General features: G+C 43.7%; 1 protein-coding gene and 1 long non-coding RNA gene across 3 annotated transcripts in view; both read left to right on the top strand.

Moving 5' to 3' along the window:
* The window catches only part of LVRN (laeverin), a 38,191-nt gene that overhangs the window by 22,417 nt on the left and 3,028 nt on the right, over positions 1–12,746 (top strand). For both annotated transcript variants that reach the window (XM_083464435.1, XM_083464436.1), the window contains 6 exons: positions 631–770; positions 2,356–2,411; positions 5,878–6,031; positions 6,681–6,775; positions 7,744–7,848; positions 9,365–9,529. In XM_083464435.1, the coding sequence (XP_083320561.1) occupies positions 631–770; positions 2,356–2,411; positions 5,878–6,031; positions 6,681–6,775; positions 7,744–7,848; positions 9,365–9,529 (715 nt within the window). The remainder of the gene's footprint in view (positions 1–630; positions 771–2,355; positions 2,412–5,877; positions 6,032–6,680; positions 6,776–7,743; positions 7,849–9,364; positions 9,530–12,746) is intronic.
* On the top strand, positions 2,865–4,679 carry LOC310688374. The gene is made up of 2 exons (XR_014516906.1): positions 2,865–3,803; positions 4,600–4,679. It is a non-coding gene; the product is annotated as an uncharacterized lncRNA (long non-coding RNA).

Genomic DNA, 12,746 nt, shown 5'->3' with positions numbered 1-12,746 from the left:
GCTTCTAATGACATTGGAGCCTCAACACGGTTAGGAAAAGAGACACAAGTTTCTGCAGCAGCTGGGGGGGCTTTGTGATGTAGTGAGGAAGCACTGGTTTTAATAATCATACTCCCATCTCTTTTGGGATATACTAGCTATATTTCAGGAACTTGCTGTCTGGTGCATCAGTTTAAGATCCAGGCATAGTCCTGCAGTGTACTGCACTTCATCTTGTATTGATGTTTGGTGGGGATCGTTAACAACAACAACACATTATTTATATGCCGCCCAGCTGACTAGGTTGCCCCACCCATTCTGGGCGGTTTCCAACAAATTAAAACACAATAAGGCATCAAGCATTAACTTCCCTATACAGTGCTGCCTTCAGATGTCTTCTAAAAGTCCAATAGTTTCATTGACATCTGGTGGGAGGATGTTCCACAGGGTGGGAGCCACTACCGAGAAGGTCCTTTGCCTGGTTCCCAGGGGTTTTTTTTGTTTTTTGTTTTGCTTTTTTGTGCATTGTAGGAAGCACATTTGTGTATTTTCATATGTTTTATCTTACCTTAGAAATGAGCCCACAGTCTTCACATGCTTACAAAGACCACTAAATTCATGCCAACTTTGTTTCCTTCATGCCACTTGCAGAAATATTTCCAGAAATGAAGATATCAGATTCAGAACATGATTGGATTATTTTAAATGTGAACTGGACTGGCTACTATAGAGTTAATTATGACCAGAAGTCTTGGAGAAGACTGGCCAAAGTGCTTGAAAGAAACCCAAAGGTAAGGTAATGATTATTATATAGTCATGTGAGCTTTTATGTCAAGACAACCTCCTTTTTTGTGTGGGGAGTTCAGCTTCTTTTTATATGTGGAGAATCACCTTTTTTTTAAACCACTGGTGATTCACCTTCTAAATGCTGCCACCAAATATTTGTACTATATATATATTACCAATGCCTTTAATTATATTCCAGTAGCTGTGTTAATTTAGACATGATATAAAAATGTGTTGGGCTGGTTTTGTAATTAAATAACAGTAACAATATATTCTTTATTTAATATAAACTATACAGATATGATGTACCTTCCCTACATTATTTGTGTATGTATGCTAACTGAAGTTTGCTTATCCAGATAGGGATTGGCTGATTGTCCTGCCTGTTAATATTAGGCAGACACCTTTGCTGTACTGTTTTTGCTACCCCAATTTTTTTTTGTTTAGGCAAGTCTATCCAAACTCTTAATTTTATTTAGTATATCTGTTATAAAACTTCAGATTTTAAAAAATATTTTGATATATTTTATGCCTACTTTAAGATTTTATTTTAATCGTATTTTGTTATTGTCAGGGGTTCAGGAGCAGAGGCAAGGGCAAGGGAGGAAACAGAGAGCGAGGGGGAGGAGGCAGAAGAAAAGATGAGTGATGACGACGACCCGAGATCTCCGAGTCTTTCCAGTGAATCAGAAGATTCACAGAAAGGAGCACCAGTGGCCAGGGCAAGGGGGGAGCCTAGGGGGACACCCCAGGAAGAAAGGGCCAGAGGGGGCTCAGAGGGGAGCAGTTGGAAATCGGGACCAGCGTCACCAACAGAGAGCAGGGGAGAGGAAGGGCGTCAGGTATCAAGCGCTGGCAGCTCACAACAGGAGGGAGGGCACGAGTCAGGAGTGGCCACACCTCCATCGGGGAGCGAAGAAACAGTCAGACGGAAAGTGGAAGGTTGGGCGCGCGCGCCAAGTTCAAATGCACAGGAAGGTGGCGCAGTAAGCAGCCCGGAAAGGGAGCCAGGTCCTAAAGCCCGGCGCAAGGAGACAGGAGGGTCCGGGGGGTCGGCGTCAGAAGAATCCCGGAAGGAAGAGACCCCGGGGGGCAGAGGGACCCAGAGAAGAACAGTCAGGCGGAAAAGGTGGAGTAAGGCTAGGATATTAAGTTGGTGTACAAGGGGCGGAGACTCAGACGGAGCTTCGTCGGTCTAACCCATAAGACGTAGAGTTGCACGCAGCAGCTTGAGAATGGAAACTGTAACTCAATAAAGACTTTTACTAAATGATCGCTGGCTAGCGTGATCCTCTGTGAGCTAGGATCTGGAAGCAGCTCTGACAGTTATGAAAATTTTACATTTTTTAAATGTAATTCCTTTGCTTGAGTGCTATGTAAACTTTGTTAAGTAAATGAAATCAATGTCCCAGTTCCAAATGTGCAATATCTCACATTACATTCATCTTGGAATAATTGAGAACCATTTCAATTAAAAGTATGCATGAGCTTGACTTCGGGTGCTGCAGATTCTTGTGAATATCTTGAAGTGCAGTAGACGTATTTAATGAACTGTTTGGATCTTTTGAACACGTAGATGCTCTTTTGCAGGCCATTCCTTCTGTAAGCAGATTCCAACTGTTCGGAGATGCCTTTGAGCTGCGATGGTAAGCATACCTCCCAAAGACAGGTTTTTGCTATATTTGTAAATGAGCTCCATCCTTTTCCCACTTCTGTCTGCTTCTTTACACACACACACACACACACACACACACACACACACACACCTTCTTCTGCACCACCTTTTGCTTTGAGAGTGCAGGGTGCTTAGCACAAAAGAGTTAAGGGGAACGTGGACATGGATAATGTAGTCCTACGTTAGGCTGCTGCAGTTTCCCCAGTTCCTTAGAATAGCCTCACCAGCTATGATGATCACAGCTGCAAATTCAATGAAAGAGTTCCCTCCCCATTCCTTTCCCCTTGGCTTACTCCAGTGATGGCCAAACTTGGTCCTCCAGCTGTTTTGGGACTACAATTCCCATCATCCCTGACCACTGGCCCTGTTTGCTAGGGATGATAGGAGTTGTAGTCCCAAAAAAGCTGGAGGGCCAAGTTTACTCCCTCAACCAGTGTAAATGCACAAGCAGATTAGCTGCTGGAAAAGAAGTGGGAAACCTTTTGGTTCCATGAGCCCTGCAGCTCCGTTGGGATTCGGTCGACAGGCCCTGATACAGGAGCAGGGTCGGTCTCTGGTGTGCCTTGACTTCAGCCACTTGGGAAAGGGGAGCAGGGCTGCTGGCTTCTCCCCACCCCAACCTCCCAGCGGAACAGAGAGTTTCAGTGGAGACTGGGGAGGGCCATGGATCGCCAAGGGGGAACAGCAGCGTAGCAACCCCCCACCGGCACCTGGGGTGGACCAGTGCAGTATTATAGCCTGAAACTAGGCAGGCCAGTTTCCAGAGGAGTGCTTGTTTGCGATCCCATCACTGTCACAAAGCCAAATTTTGCAACTGAGCATGCCATGCCTTGTCTTTAAAAACTTGACAGGCAGTGCATGGAGAATGTTGGTACATCTTGGTTGCTTCTGTGCAGTCCTGAGCATCTTGTGTCCACTGCCAAGCCTGTACCATTATGTGCTGGAATAAAGATCTCTTTCTTTACCTATATGCAGCAACTGTTGTCTGCATGTATTGGGCATGAGGCATGACACATTTTGACCTGGTGGGCCAGATATTTCTCTTGCCCCACCACCATTCTGTGGGCCAATTCTGACAGGTGAGTGGGATCACCCAACTGCCAATCATCTGAGGTCATAATGATGCCTGGCGATTGACAAGCGGTGGTCCCACCTCTCTCTCAAAGTTGGCCTATAGGGCTGGGGGGAGATAGTGACAAAACAGGATAGAGTTCTCTGCGCATTCGCTGACTGCAGCCGGTGGGTGTCAGTCCTGCTTTCTGCAGGGTTTTGGTGTGTGAGAACCAAGCAGGATTGAACCCTCTGTGCATCAGCTTTCTGCAGGGATCAGCTGTGTATCTGCCTGCCCCACACCTGATGTCAGGTGGTTAGGGAGCAATGACCTTGCAGACCAAGTTTGTCCCATGGGCCAGAGGTTCCCACAGATTTAGAATCACAGACTAGTAGAGTTGCAAGGAACCATGAGGCTCATCTAGTTCAACTCCCTGCAAATGCAGGAATCTTCCGCCCAACGCGGGGCTCAAATCTGCGACCCTGAGTTTCATGCTCTACCAACTGAGCTTCCCTACCCCTGTGCTACAAACAATACACATGCCTATGGATTCTGGCAATATTGATGCAGCGTTACAGTAGAGTAGAGGAATAATTAGTTCAAATTTTTGACTGAAAAATATTTCTTCTAGAAGCAGAGCTTTGACTGAAAATAAAAGAAATGTTTGGGATTTATTTATAACTCAGGATCTTTGTCCATAAATCTGAAATCTGGGCTTGCTAGGACTCAGGCTAACAGCTTGGCTTACTTAGCCTGTTACGGTTTCCCCTTCACTAAGGTGTACACTGAACATAATGAAGGCCTGCCCTATTTGTCTCCCAAATATATAATTTGCAGTACACTTTTAAGCTGCTTACTCAGAAGCAAGTTCGACACAGCAGACTCTGTGGTGTGCTTAGAATTACCGTATTTTTTGCACCATAACACTCACTTTTTTCCTCCTAAAAAGTAAGGGGAAATGTCTGTGCGTGTTATGGAGGGAATGCCTACGGCTGGCATGCCTACGGATTTTCCTCCTCTAAAAGCTACATGCGTGTTATGGTCGGGTGCGTGTTATAGAGCGAAAAATACGGTAGAACCTTACTCATAGAGGCTTTTGCCTGTGCAGCCAGCAGCCGATCACATAGCGAGTTCTCATAGACAACTTTGATCCTGCACTCCAAACATGTGCTTCCTGGTCTGCCTCTAGCCTGTGTCTTGCTCCTGCCCTCTCTTTGCTCCAGTTCTGAGTCCAGCCCACCTGGCCTCCCTTCTCCAGCCTCAACCTGCTTCCTGACTCTGCTTCCAGCTCCGCTTCCTCCTCCTATAAATTGCCTGCCTGGAATATCACCATTCAATAATATTTGAACTGTGAGTATATATACACTGCTGTCTGCTGCACCCAATTCTGCTGAGACTTCCCTCCATTTGAGTCCTGACATGCAAACCATTAAAGTTGGGGTCATAATGCCAGCGACACGATTGCCACATTAGTTATACTGTGTGGGGTGCAGCACCGTGTAGGAAGTGATTGGGGTTATGAAGCTTCCCTTGCTGTTGTGTGATTTCAGATATGTCAGTGTAGACCCTTCATGTGGGAAGCTGCTTCCACACAAAGTTTCTCCCATTGCATTGCTGTAACTTAAGTTCCTTAGCATTTTAACATTGTGCTTGAATCTGATTGATTTCACTTGGATTCAAGCCTAAATAACTTTGCCCACAATGTGTTAGAGAATTAAAAATTGGCCACAACTTTATTAAACCTTTCAGATGCAGGAAGACCTCAGCTTAGGCATCGGGTGTGTATCCCCTCCCAGCCCCACAGCCGGTGGAACTGGGGCTCCTCAGGGTGAACGGGATATGGGAGGGATCATGACCTTTGCATGGAAGCAAGTTCCGTGGATTTCAGTAGAATCTGCTTTCATATAAAGGACTCTTTGCATATCATTTCTAAATGGAGACACTTCAGCTTGTAAACAACCCAGCATTCCCCTAGCACAGGGTTAGGCAACCTAAGGCCCACGAGCTGGATGTGGCCCAATCGCCTTCTCAATCCGGCCCACAGACGGTCTGGGAATCAGCTTGTTTTTACATGAGTAGAATGTGTCCTTTTATTTAAAATGCATCTCTGGGTTATTTGTGGGGCATAGGAATTTGTTCATTCCCACCCCCCAAAAAATATAGTCCGGCCCACAACATGGTCTGAGGGATGTTGGACCGGCCCACTGCTGAAAAAGGTTGCTGACCCCCTGCCCTAGCAGAATATTCTTTTGTGAGCTCTCTTTAAAGTATTTCAAGAGCAGACCATTTATTTGCTTGTAATCATTGTCTAATAATGAAAACACGCATACACATATGTACATAGCTGCTTGTATGCATTGCTTAAATATGATTTCTTTTAATATAGGTCTGGTTATACTGAGTATGATACTCCTCTATATTTAACTAAGTACCTTGAAAAGGAAGATGATCTCTTAGTGTGGGAATCGGTACTGCAACATCTAGAAGTTGAGAGTTGGGGGCTCATTCAGAGGGATTATGAATTATACCCAGTTTTAAAGGTATCTAAATTCTGAAATTTAGGGTGCTTATTTTACAATGAGTACAGATACTTGTTGGTGTGACATTTCCCCATTTGAATGCATGCAGAAAAGTGGTCGTTCATGTAACGTCCAAAGAGTTAGCTATATGTCTTGCTGTCCACTTAGGAATTATGTGTTATTTCCATCCTCATTCTAAGTAGAAAAAAACATTCACACAAGCAGCAGCAATATGTTCTGTTATTTCATCAGTGAAATAATTTTTTTGAGATTGCAGGGCCATATTTTAATATAAATTAGATATAATAATCTCTGCTATAATCGTTGTTATTGCCATTCAGTGTCTAAAACGCTAAATATTGTACAGAACACATGGGGGAAATATGCTTGTCCAAACAAGCTTTCTATCAAATGTAGACAAAGGAAATAATAATAAAATAAATATTGGAGGAGGAAAAGGAGAATGCTAAAATGAAAACCACAGTACCTTAACCTAGGTTATCTACTTAAGGCTGCGTGCAGTCCCTATACACGCTTACCTGGGACAAAAAGAAAATTTATTTCAGTGGGACTTCTGAGTAAATATGAAAAGATTGTGCTGTTTGTATTAGAAGAAACGTAATAAAAGTAGAGTTCATCTATATGTTACATCTTTCTCTTTTCTCCAAAGAAATATTTCTTAACAAGGATTTCACCAATTTGTCGTCATTATACAAATCTCCTTCGTCAGAGCTTTAAAGTACTGGAAGATGAATTTAATACTATGTAAGTCCTTAATTTTTTTAATAAACCAGCATCCTTATCATAGAACGTGCAACATACAGGTAAGCCATCAGCTTATGTCTATCAGCTGCACTATGCTGGGTCTCTAGCACAGTGTACATGATATCTGGAAGAGGAGAAATAAGGTCTGTTTGATGCATAGATTGCAATGGCCAACAAAAACCGATGAGTAAAATCTGTTGTTTTATGTAATACTCTTCACAATCCTAAATTTGTAAGTTCAGCACTGAGAACTTTAGAAAATGCAATTAGCAACATTGCTACTTCATTACTGTCCTTTCCTTTAAAAAATTCCTGCTAATTACAGCTACAAATCCTTCTGTGATTTTCCATCTCCACCCTATCCTGTCCCTGGTCTTGTAAATTTAGTGCTAGTTGTTCGAGTCGCCCTGTCATCCAAGCATATGAACGTAGACTGGGAATCTATTCAACCACGGGATAGAATTGCAAATTTGGAAGAAATTAAAAAGCCACCTGGCCGAACCCCATGCACAGAAACAGAACCATTCGCTCATCAATCCCACCCTACTTCTGAAATCAGATTGTGCAGTCCTGATGAGAGCAGATAAACTGGACAATAGGAACATAGAAAGCTGCCTTATTGGTTTATCTAGCTCTATGTACTGTATACATGTAACTGGCAGCAACTCTCCAGGGTTTCAGACAGGTAACCTTTCCTAGCCTTACCTGGAGATGCTGGCAAACTGGTACTTGAATTCAAAGCAGATGCTCTACCAATGGGCCACGGTCATTCCCTATAAATAAACTCACATAAAAACTCAGGTGCCCAAAGGTGCCTGCAGAGGATGCAGTTCCAGGTGACTCCAGTGATGGTGCATTGGTTAACATCAACTCCCCCCCCTTTTTTTGGGTGGGGGAAACATTTAATATGTTTTTCTGTCTGTCTCCTTTTATTTATTCATTTACATTTTGTTCTTCCTTCCAAAAAGGGGCATAGGAACCATTATAAAAACTGCATGTTGGTTGGGGGCCCGTGACTGTTTAGACCTAGCTTCCGAAATCTTCACCAAGTGGATGAACGACCCCGATTTTGAGTGAGTATGGTGCATAATATCTGTCTGCAAATTTACAACTGAGAAAATACTAGCTGGTTGCGGATGATTTCCGCAGGGGTTCAGTAAAAAGGATTTTCTTCCCCTTCTGACAGGTCAGATACATATTTGGTAATAAAGAATCATAGAATTGGAAGGGACCCCTGGCACCCCTGCAGTGCAGGAATATGCAGCTGTCCCATACGGGGATTGAACCTTCAACCCTGGCATTATCATCAGCATCATGCTCTAACCAACTGATCTATCCAGGCTGTCGTGTATTGGAGCAAGTGAAATTTTCACAAAACCCTTCATCAAAAAAACGGTTATTCGGTACACAGAATGGCTGAGTAGGTTTTCCTTTGCGTTAGGTGTTGATTCATTTGGAAGGGGCCACAATTAGAGTGTGAACGAGGGGTGGAAGTTAGCTTCACACATGGCAATACAGTAGCACATCAGTTCATATTAGCAAAGTAATAGTTATAGTTAAAGAAGTTCAGTTGCTCTTTGAACAGCATATTGCTGCACAAATAAGTGAAATTGTAATAGTCCAAGTAATGTTCATCGTTTTCTCCATTGACTGCTTTCTATCATAATTAACAAGCAGTACAAATACTAAAGGCTTTTCAATAAAAACAAAAGCTTTTCACTAAAAAGGAGAGATCGTAAACATATTTCTGAAATATTCACAGAAGTTTCTTAGTTGAAGATTTGAAAGATTTTCAGAATTCTCAAGTTAGATATTTGAAAACACAAAATTTCAAATTATTCTCCTGATGTTGTCCTCTTTGTATGTAGGTCATGTCTTTATAGGAATACTCCATTTTATTAGAAAAGAGTATAGCATTCCCAAATGTGAATCTTCATTTTTTAAAAAAATGATATTTATTAAAGTTTCAAAAAAGGTTACAAAAATAAGAAAAAGGAAAAAAAAGAAAAGAAAATACAGAATACAGAAAAATAAAAACACTTAAAAACAGATCAATCTTTCCATGTCTTGTCTTTCATTTACTTGTTTCCCTGACCTCCTCACACCTCCCTTTTTTGTATTCCAGTTCAGTTAGTTAATTCAGCAAATCCTTTCCCTCTTTGTTTTTATCCTAATCCTTTAACTTGATATATTGTAACTTTGGATTCTCACCTGTTAACAAACCATTTTTACATACTCCTTTGTAACATTGCTGCTAAAACCACTTAACTTCATTCTGACATCATTCTAAGATTCATTAATTTTGCAGTATTTCTGTAAATAGTCTTTAAATTTCTTCCAATCTTCTTCCACCGACTCTTCTCCCTAGTCTCGGATTCTGCCAGTCATTTCCGCCAAATGTGAATCTTCCAACTAGCAAATTCTCATTTTTTGAAATGGAGAACTTTAAATTCCTTTTGTCTCAACCACAGTGTATGATGTGAAATTCCATCAGCCATAGTGACAGATTTCATTATGTCAGTATGTTATTTTAAATTGTGAAACAAAGGACTGCATGGTGCCCGTTCTAAGCGATATTCTCTCTTGCAGGGTTCCCGTTTCTATTAGCAGGGCCATTCATTGCTTTGGTATTCAGCTGGGTAGTGACAAAGAATGGGACTTTGAATGGCAAATGTACAAGCGGAATGATAGTCAAGGAAATTATCACCTACTCTTCGCCATGAGCTGTACCCGTGAGCCATGGTTACTTCAAAGGTGACCATAATTAACTTACTGTTTCAGTGCATTTAAAAAATGTTTGCCAAATTTGTTGTTGGCATCTGTCTGTCTCAAAAGACAATGGAGTGCGCCTAGGTGTGTGTAGGGTGGTGGTGGTGAAGTCAAACCGCTGTTCTAACAGCACTGAAGTGACCTCTCCAGGGATTAAGCCCTTATGGAGGTCCTGGTCTGCCCAGGTGACAAGACCCCATTCTCAGCCTCACTGATGTGGTCCAAAGGAAAGCAGAGCAATACATTTGGCACCAGCTTGGCTCCAGGAGTTGCTGGAAGGAAGCATACAAGGTGCCATTCAAATGTCTTAGGTACTCCACTCCAGATTTGTTTGAAAATCAGTAACATTATACACCTTATTCATTCAAGTTTTTCTCTGGACAGGGGAAATTCACTACTGAATTTTGTGATCCCTTATAATACTACTACTATGTTTTTTGCTGGGTTATCTGTTCAGTTATCGTGAATTTATGCTTAGTAACTGAATGGTGCACTGAGGACAAACAACAGAAATGGTGTGAAAAGCATTACTTTTTTGTTTTGTTTTATACAATCCATTCCATGAGCTCTCCACAGCTGTTGCTCCCCTCTCTTGATGTGGGTGAAACGCCTAGGCAACACAACCATCACAAACCCTTGCTGTCCAAGTCTAGCACACAATCTTGCAGAGTTTGTTAGGAAGGCAGTCTTCTTCTCAGGATAAAGTTAGCTAATGTGCACTCATAAATCTTCCCTTCCTCCACAACACTTCAGAACTTGCTCCTTGATTATCAGGTTGGCGGGATATCACAAATAATAATAAAATAATAATAATAATAATAATAATAATAATAATAATAAATTAATAATTTTATTTATACCCCGCCCTCCCCAGCCAAGGCCGGGATGAGAGTGGCTTACAAACAATAATAAAAACAAGATGAATGATTACAACTTAAAAACAAAAATAAAAGACAACATTAAAATAATGGAACATTAAAATATTAAAATGTAGCCTCATTGCAGGAGGAGAAGGAAAAGAAAAAAGAGAGGGATGGAATCAAATTGGCTCCAAGCCAAAGGCCAGGCGGAACAACTCTGTCTCACAGGCCCTGCGGAAAGAAATCAGATCCTGCAGGGCCCTGGTCTCATGAGGCAGAGCGTTCCACCAGGCCGGAGCCAGAGTTGAAAAGGCCCTGGCTCTGGTTGAAGCTAATCTAACTTCCTTAGGGCCTGGGACCACTAGGGTATTGCTATTTATGGACCTTGAGGCTCTCCGTGGGGCATACCAGGAGAGGCAGTCCCGTAGGTACGAGGGTCCTAGGCCGTGAAGGGCTTTAAAGGTCAAAAGCAGCACCTTAAATCTGACCCTGTACTCCACCGGGAGCCAGTGCAGCTTGAAAAGCACTGGGTGAATATGCTCCCATGGCAGAAACCCCGTGAGGAGCCTCACTGCAGCATTCTGTACCCGCTGGAGTTTCTGGGACAGCTTCAAGGGCAGCCCCGCGTAGAGCGAATTACAGTAGTCAAGCCTGGAGATGATCGTCGCATGGATCACTGTGGCCAGGTCGGGGCGGGAAAGGTAACACAAAGGATTTTTTTCTTGAACGGGACATTCTTGGATGGAAGTTGAATTACTCTCAGCACTTTGGGGGGGGGGGGAGAAGAGAACAGAACTGGTGGTTTGTCTGTTAACTAGGGGCCTGAGTGGTGTAGTTAAGAAAGTCCATCTTTAATTAACATAGTGGTCTCTGGTGCCTGCGACTTTAGGAGAAATTGTCCACAGCTGCACCTCTGCGGTCATAAGACAAAAATTTAGAGCAAGTTTCCATCTTGCTTAAAGAAAGACTTTTTTAGGATTCTCTGGATAGGTCAGGCTTCAGCAGGGGCTTCCTCTAAGACAAATAATATGCATTCCAGTGGCTTTGTGCTGGTCCCGTGGGTTACTCGAGAGGCGAGGTCCAAGTCCGGTCCGTGGTCAAAGATGCAACGGGAAGGCAGTCCATAGTAGCTGAAGCTGGGTGCAGGGCAGGGAATCGGGTGAAGTCAGGAACAGGCTTGCAAGCGGGGAGCCAGGGCAGGTCAGGAGCTCAGGCAGGAAAGCGGGACAGGGTTCAGGCAGGAACTGGCAACCAACAATGTTGCTCCCGCAACTTGGGACTGGGGCTGGCCGGCTTTTATCTGCCCCAAGGCATAGGGCAGCCCCGATCCTCTGGTGACTCGCCTCTCCTGGCCTGGAGGCGAGCACTCCTCCTGCGGGAACTTAGTTCCCTCCGCCTCTCTGCCCTGAGCCTCTGCAGCTCAGGAGAGGCTGGAGGGTTACCGGACCCAGAGGCAACCTCAGCTTCCTCTGACAGGGCTGAGAGTGGAGCACCTGCAGGCAATGGGTCCTCCATCACCTCAGGAGCCAGAGCAGACTCAGCTGATGCCTGCACCTGAGGACCCAGCACAGGTGAGGACCCTTCAGGCTCATGCCCCAGCCCCGGCTGCAGCTGGTTCTGGAGGCGGGGAATCCTGTGCAGGCTGGGATCCCTCAGGTTCAGCATCCAAGTCCGAATCCCAGGCCATCACAGGCTTACAGAAAGCTACCAGGTTGGTCAGATTTTGCATTCACATGCAGGTTCTTCATGTTCCTTGTCCATTATGCTTTATCTCAGAAGTGGGGAATCTTTGGCCCCTCAAATGTTACTTGAACTTCAACTTTCACCACCCCTAAGAAACGTGGCCAATGATCAAGTTTGATGGGAGTTGCAGTTCTGCTGCGCACATTCAAAACAATGTACAGTGGTACCTCTGGTTACGCACTTAATTCATTCCGGAGGTCTGTTCTTAACCTGAAACTGTTCTTAACCTGAAGCACCACTTTAGCTAATGGGGCCTCCTGCTGCTGCCGTGCCACCGGAGCCCAATTTCTGTTCTTATCCTGAATCAAAGTTCTTAACCTGAGGTACTATTTCTGGGTTAGCGGAGTCTGTAACCTGAAGCGTATGTAACCCAAGGTACCACTGTAGTAGCAAAGTCTTCCTGGGAGCATTAGAACTTGATGATGACATTATTTGGAATGTACATACAGTGGTGGCCGGAGCCCTGTGTGCTAGCTAGCCACTTGTAGGCAGCTCTGATTAGTTCTTAAAAGGCAACCAGGAGAACAAAGGGGCAGCTCTCTGACCATCTCAAAGAAAAATCCATACGAGAGTTGGCGCAAGGCAATAGAGTAAGACAC

Source organism: Podarcis liolepis, assembly GCF_965112155.1.
Source record: "Podarcis liolepis genome assembly, chromosome: 11".
NCBI classification, from domain to species: Eukaryota; Metazoa; Chordata; class Lepidosauria; order Squamata; family Lacertidae; genus Podarcis; species Podarcis liolepis.
This window is presented reverse-complemented; position numbering and strand designations above follow the sequence as displayed.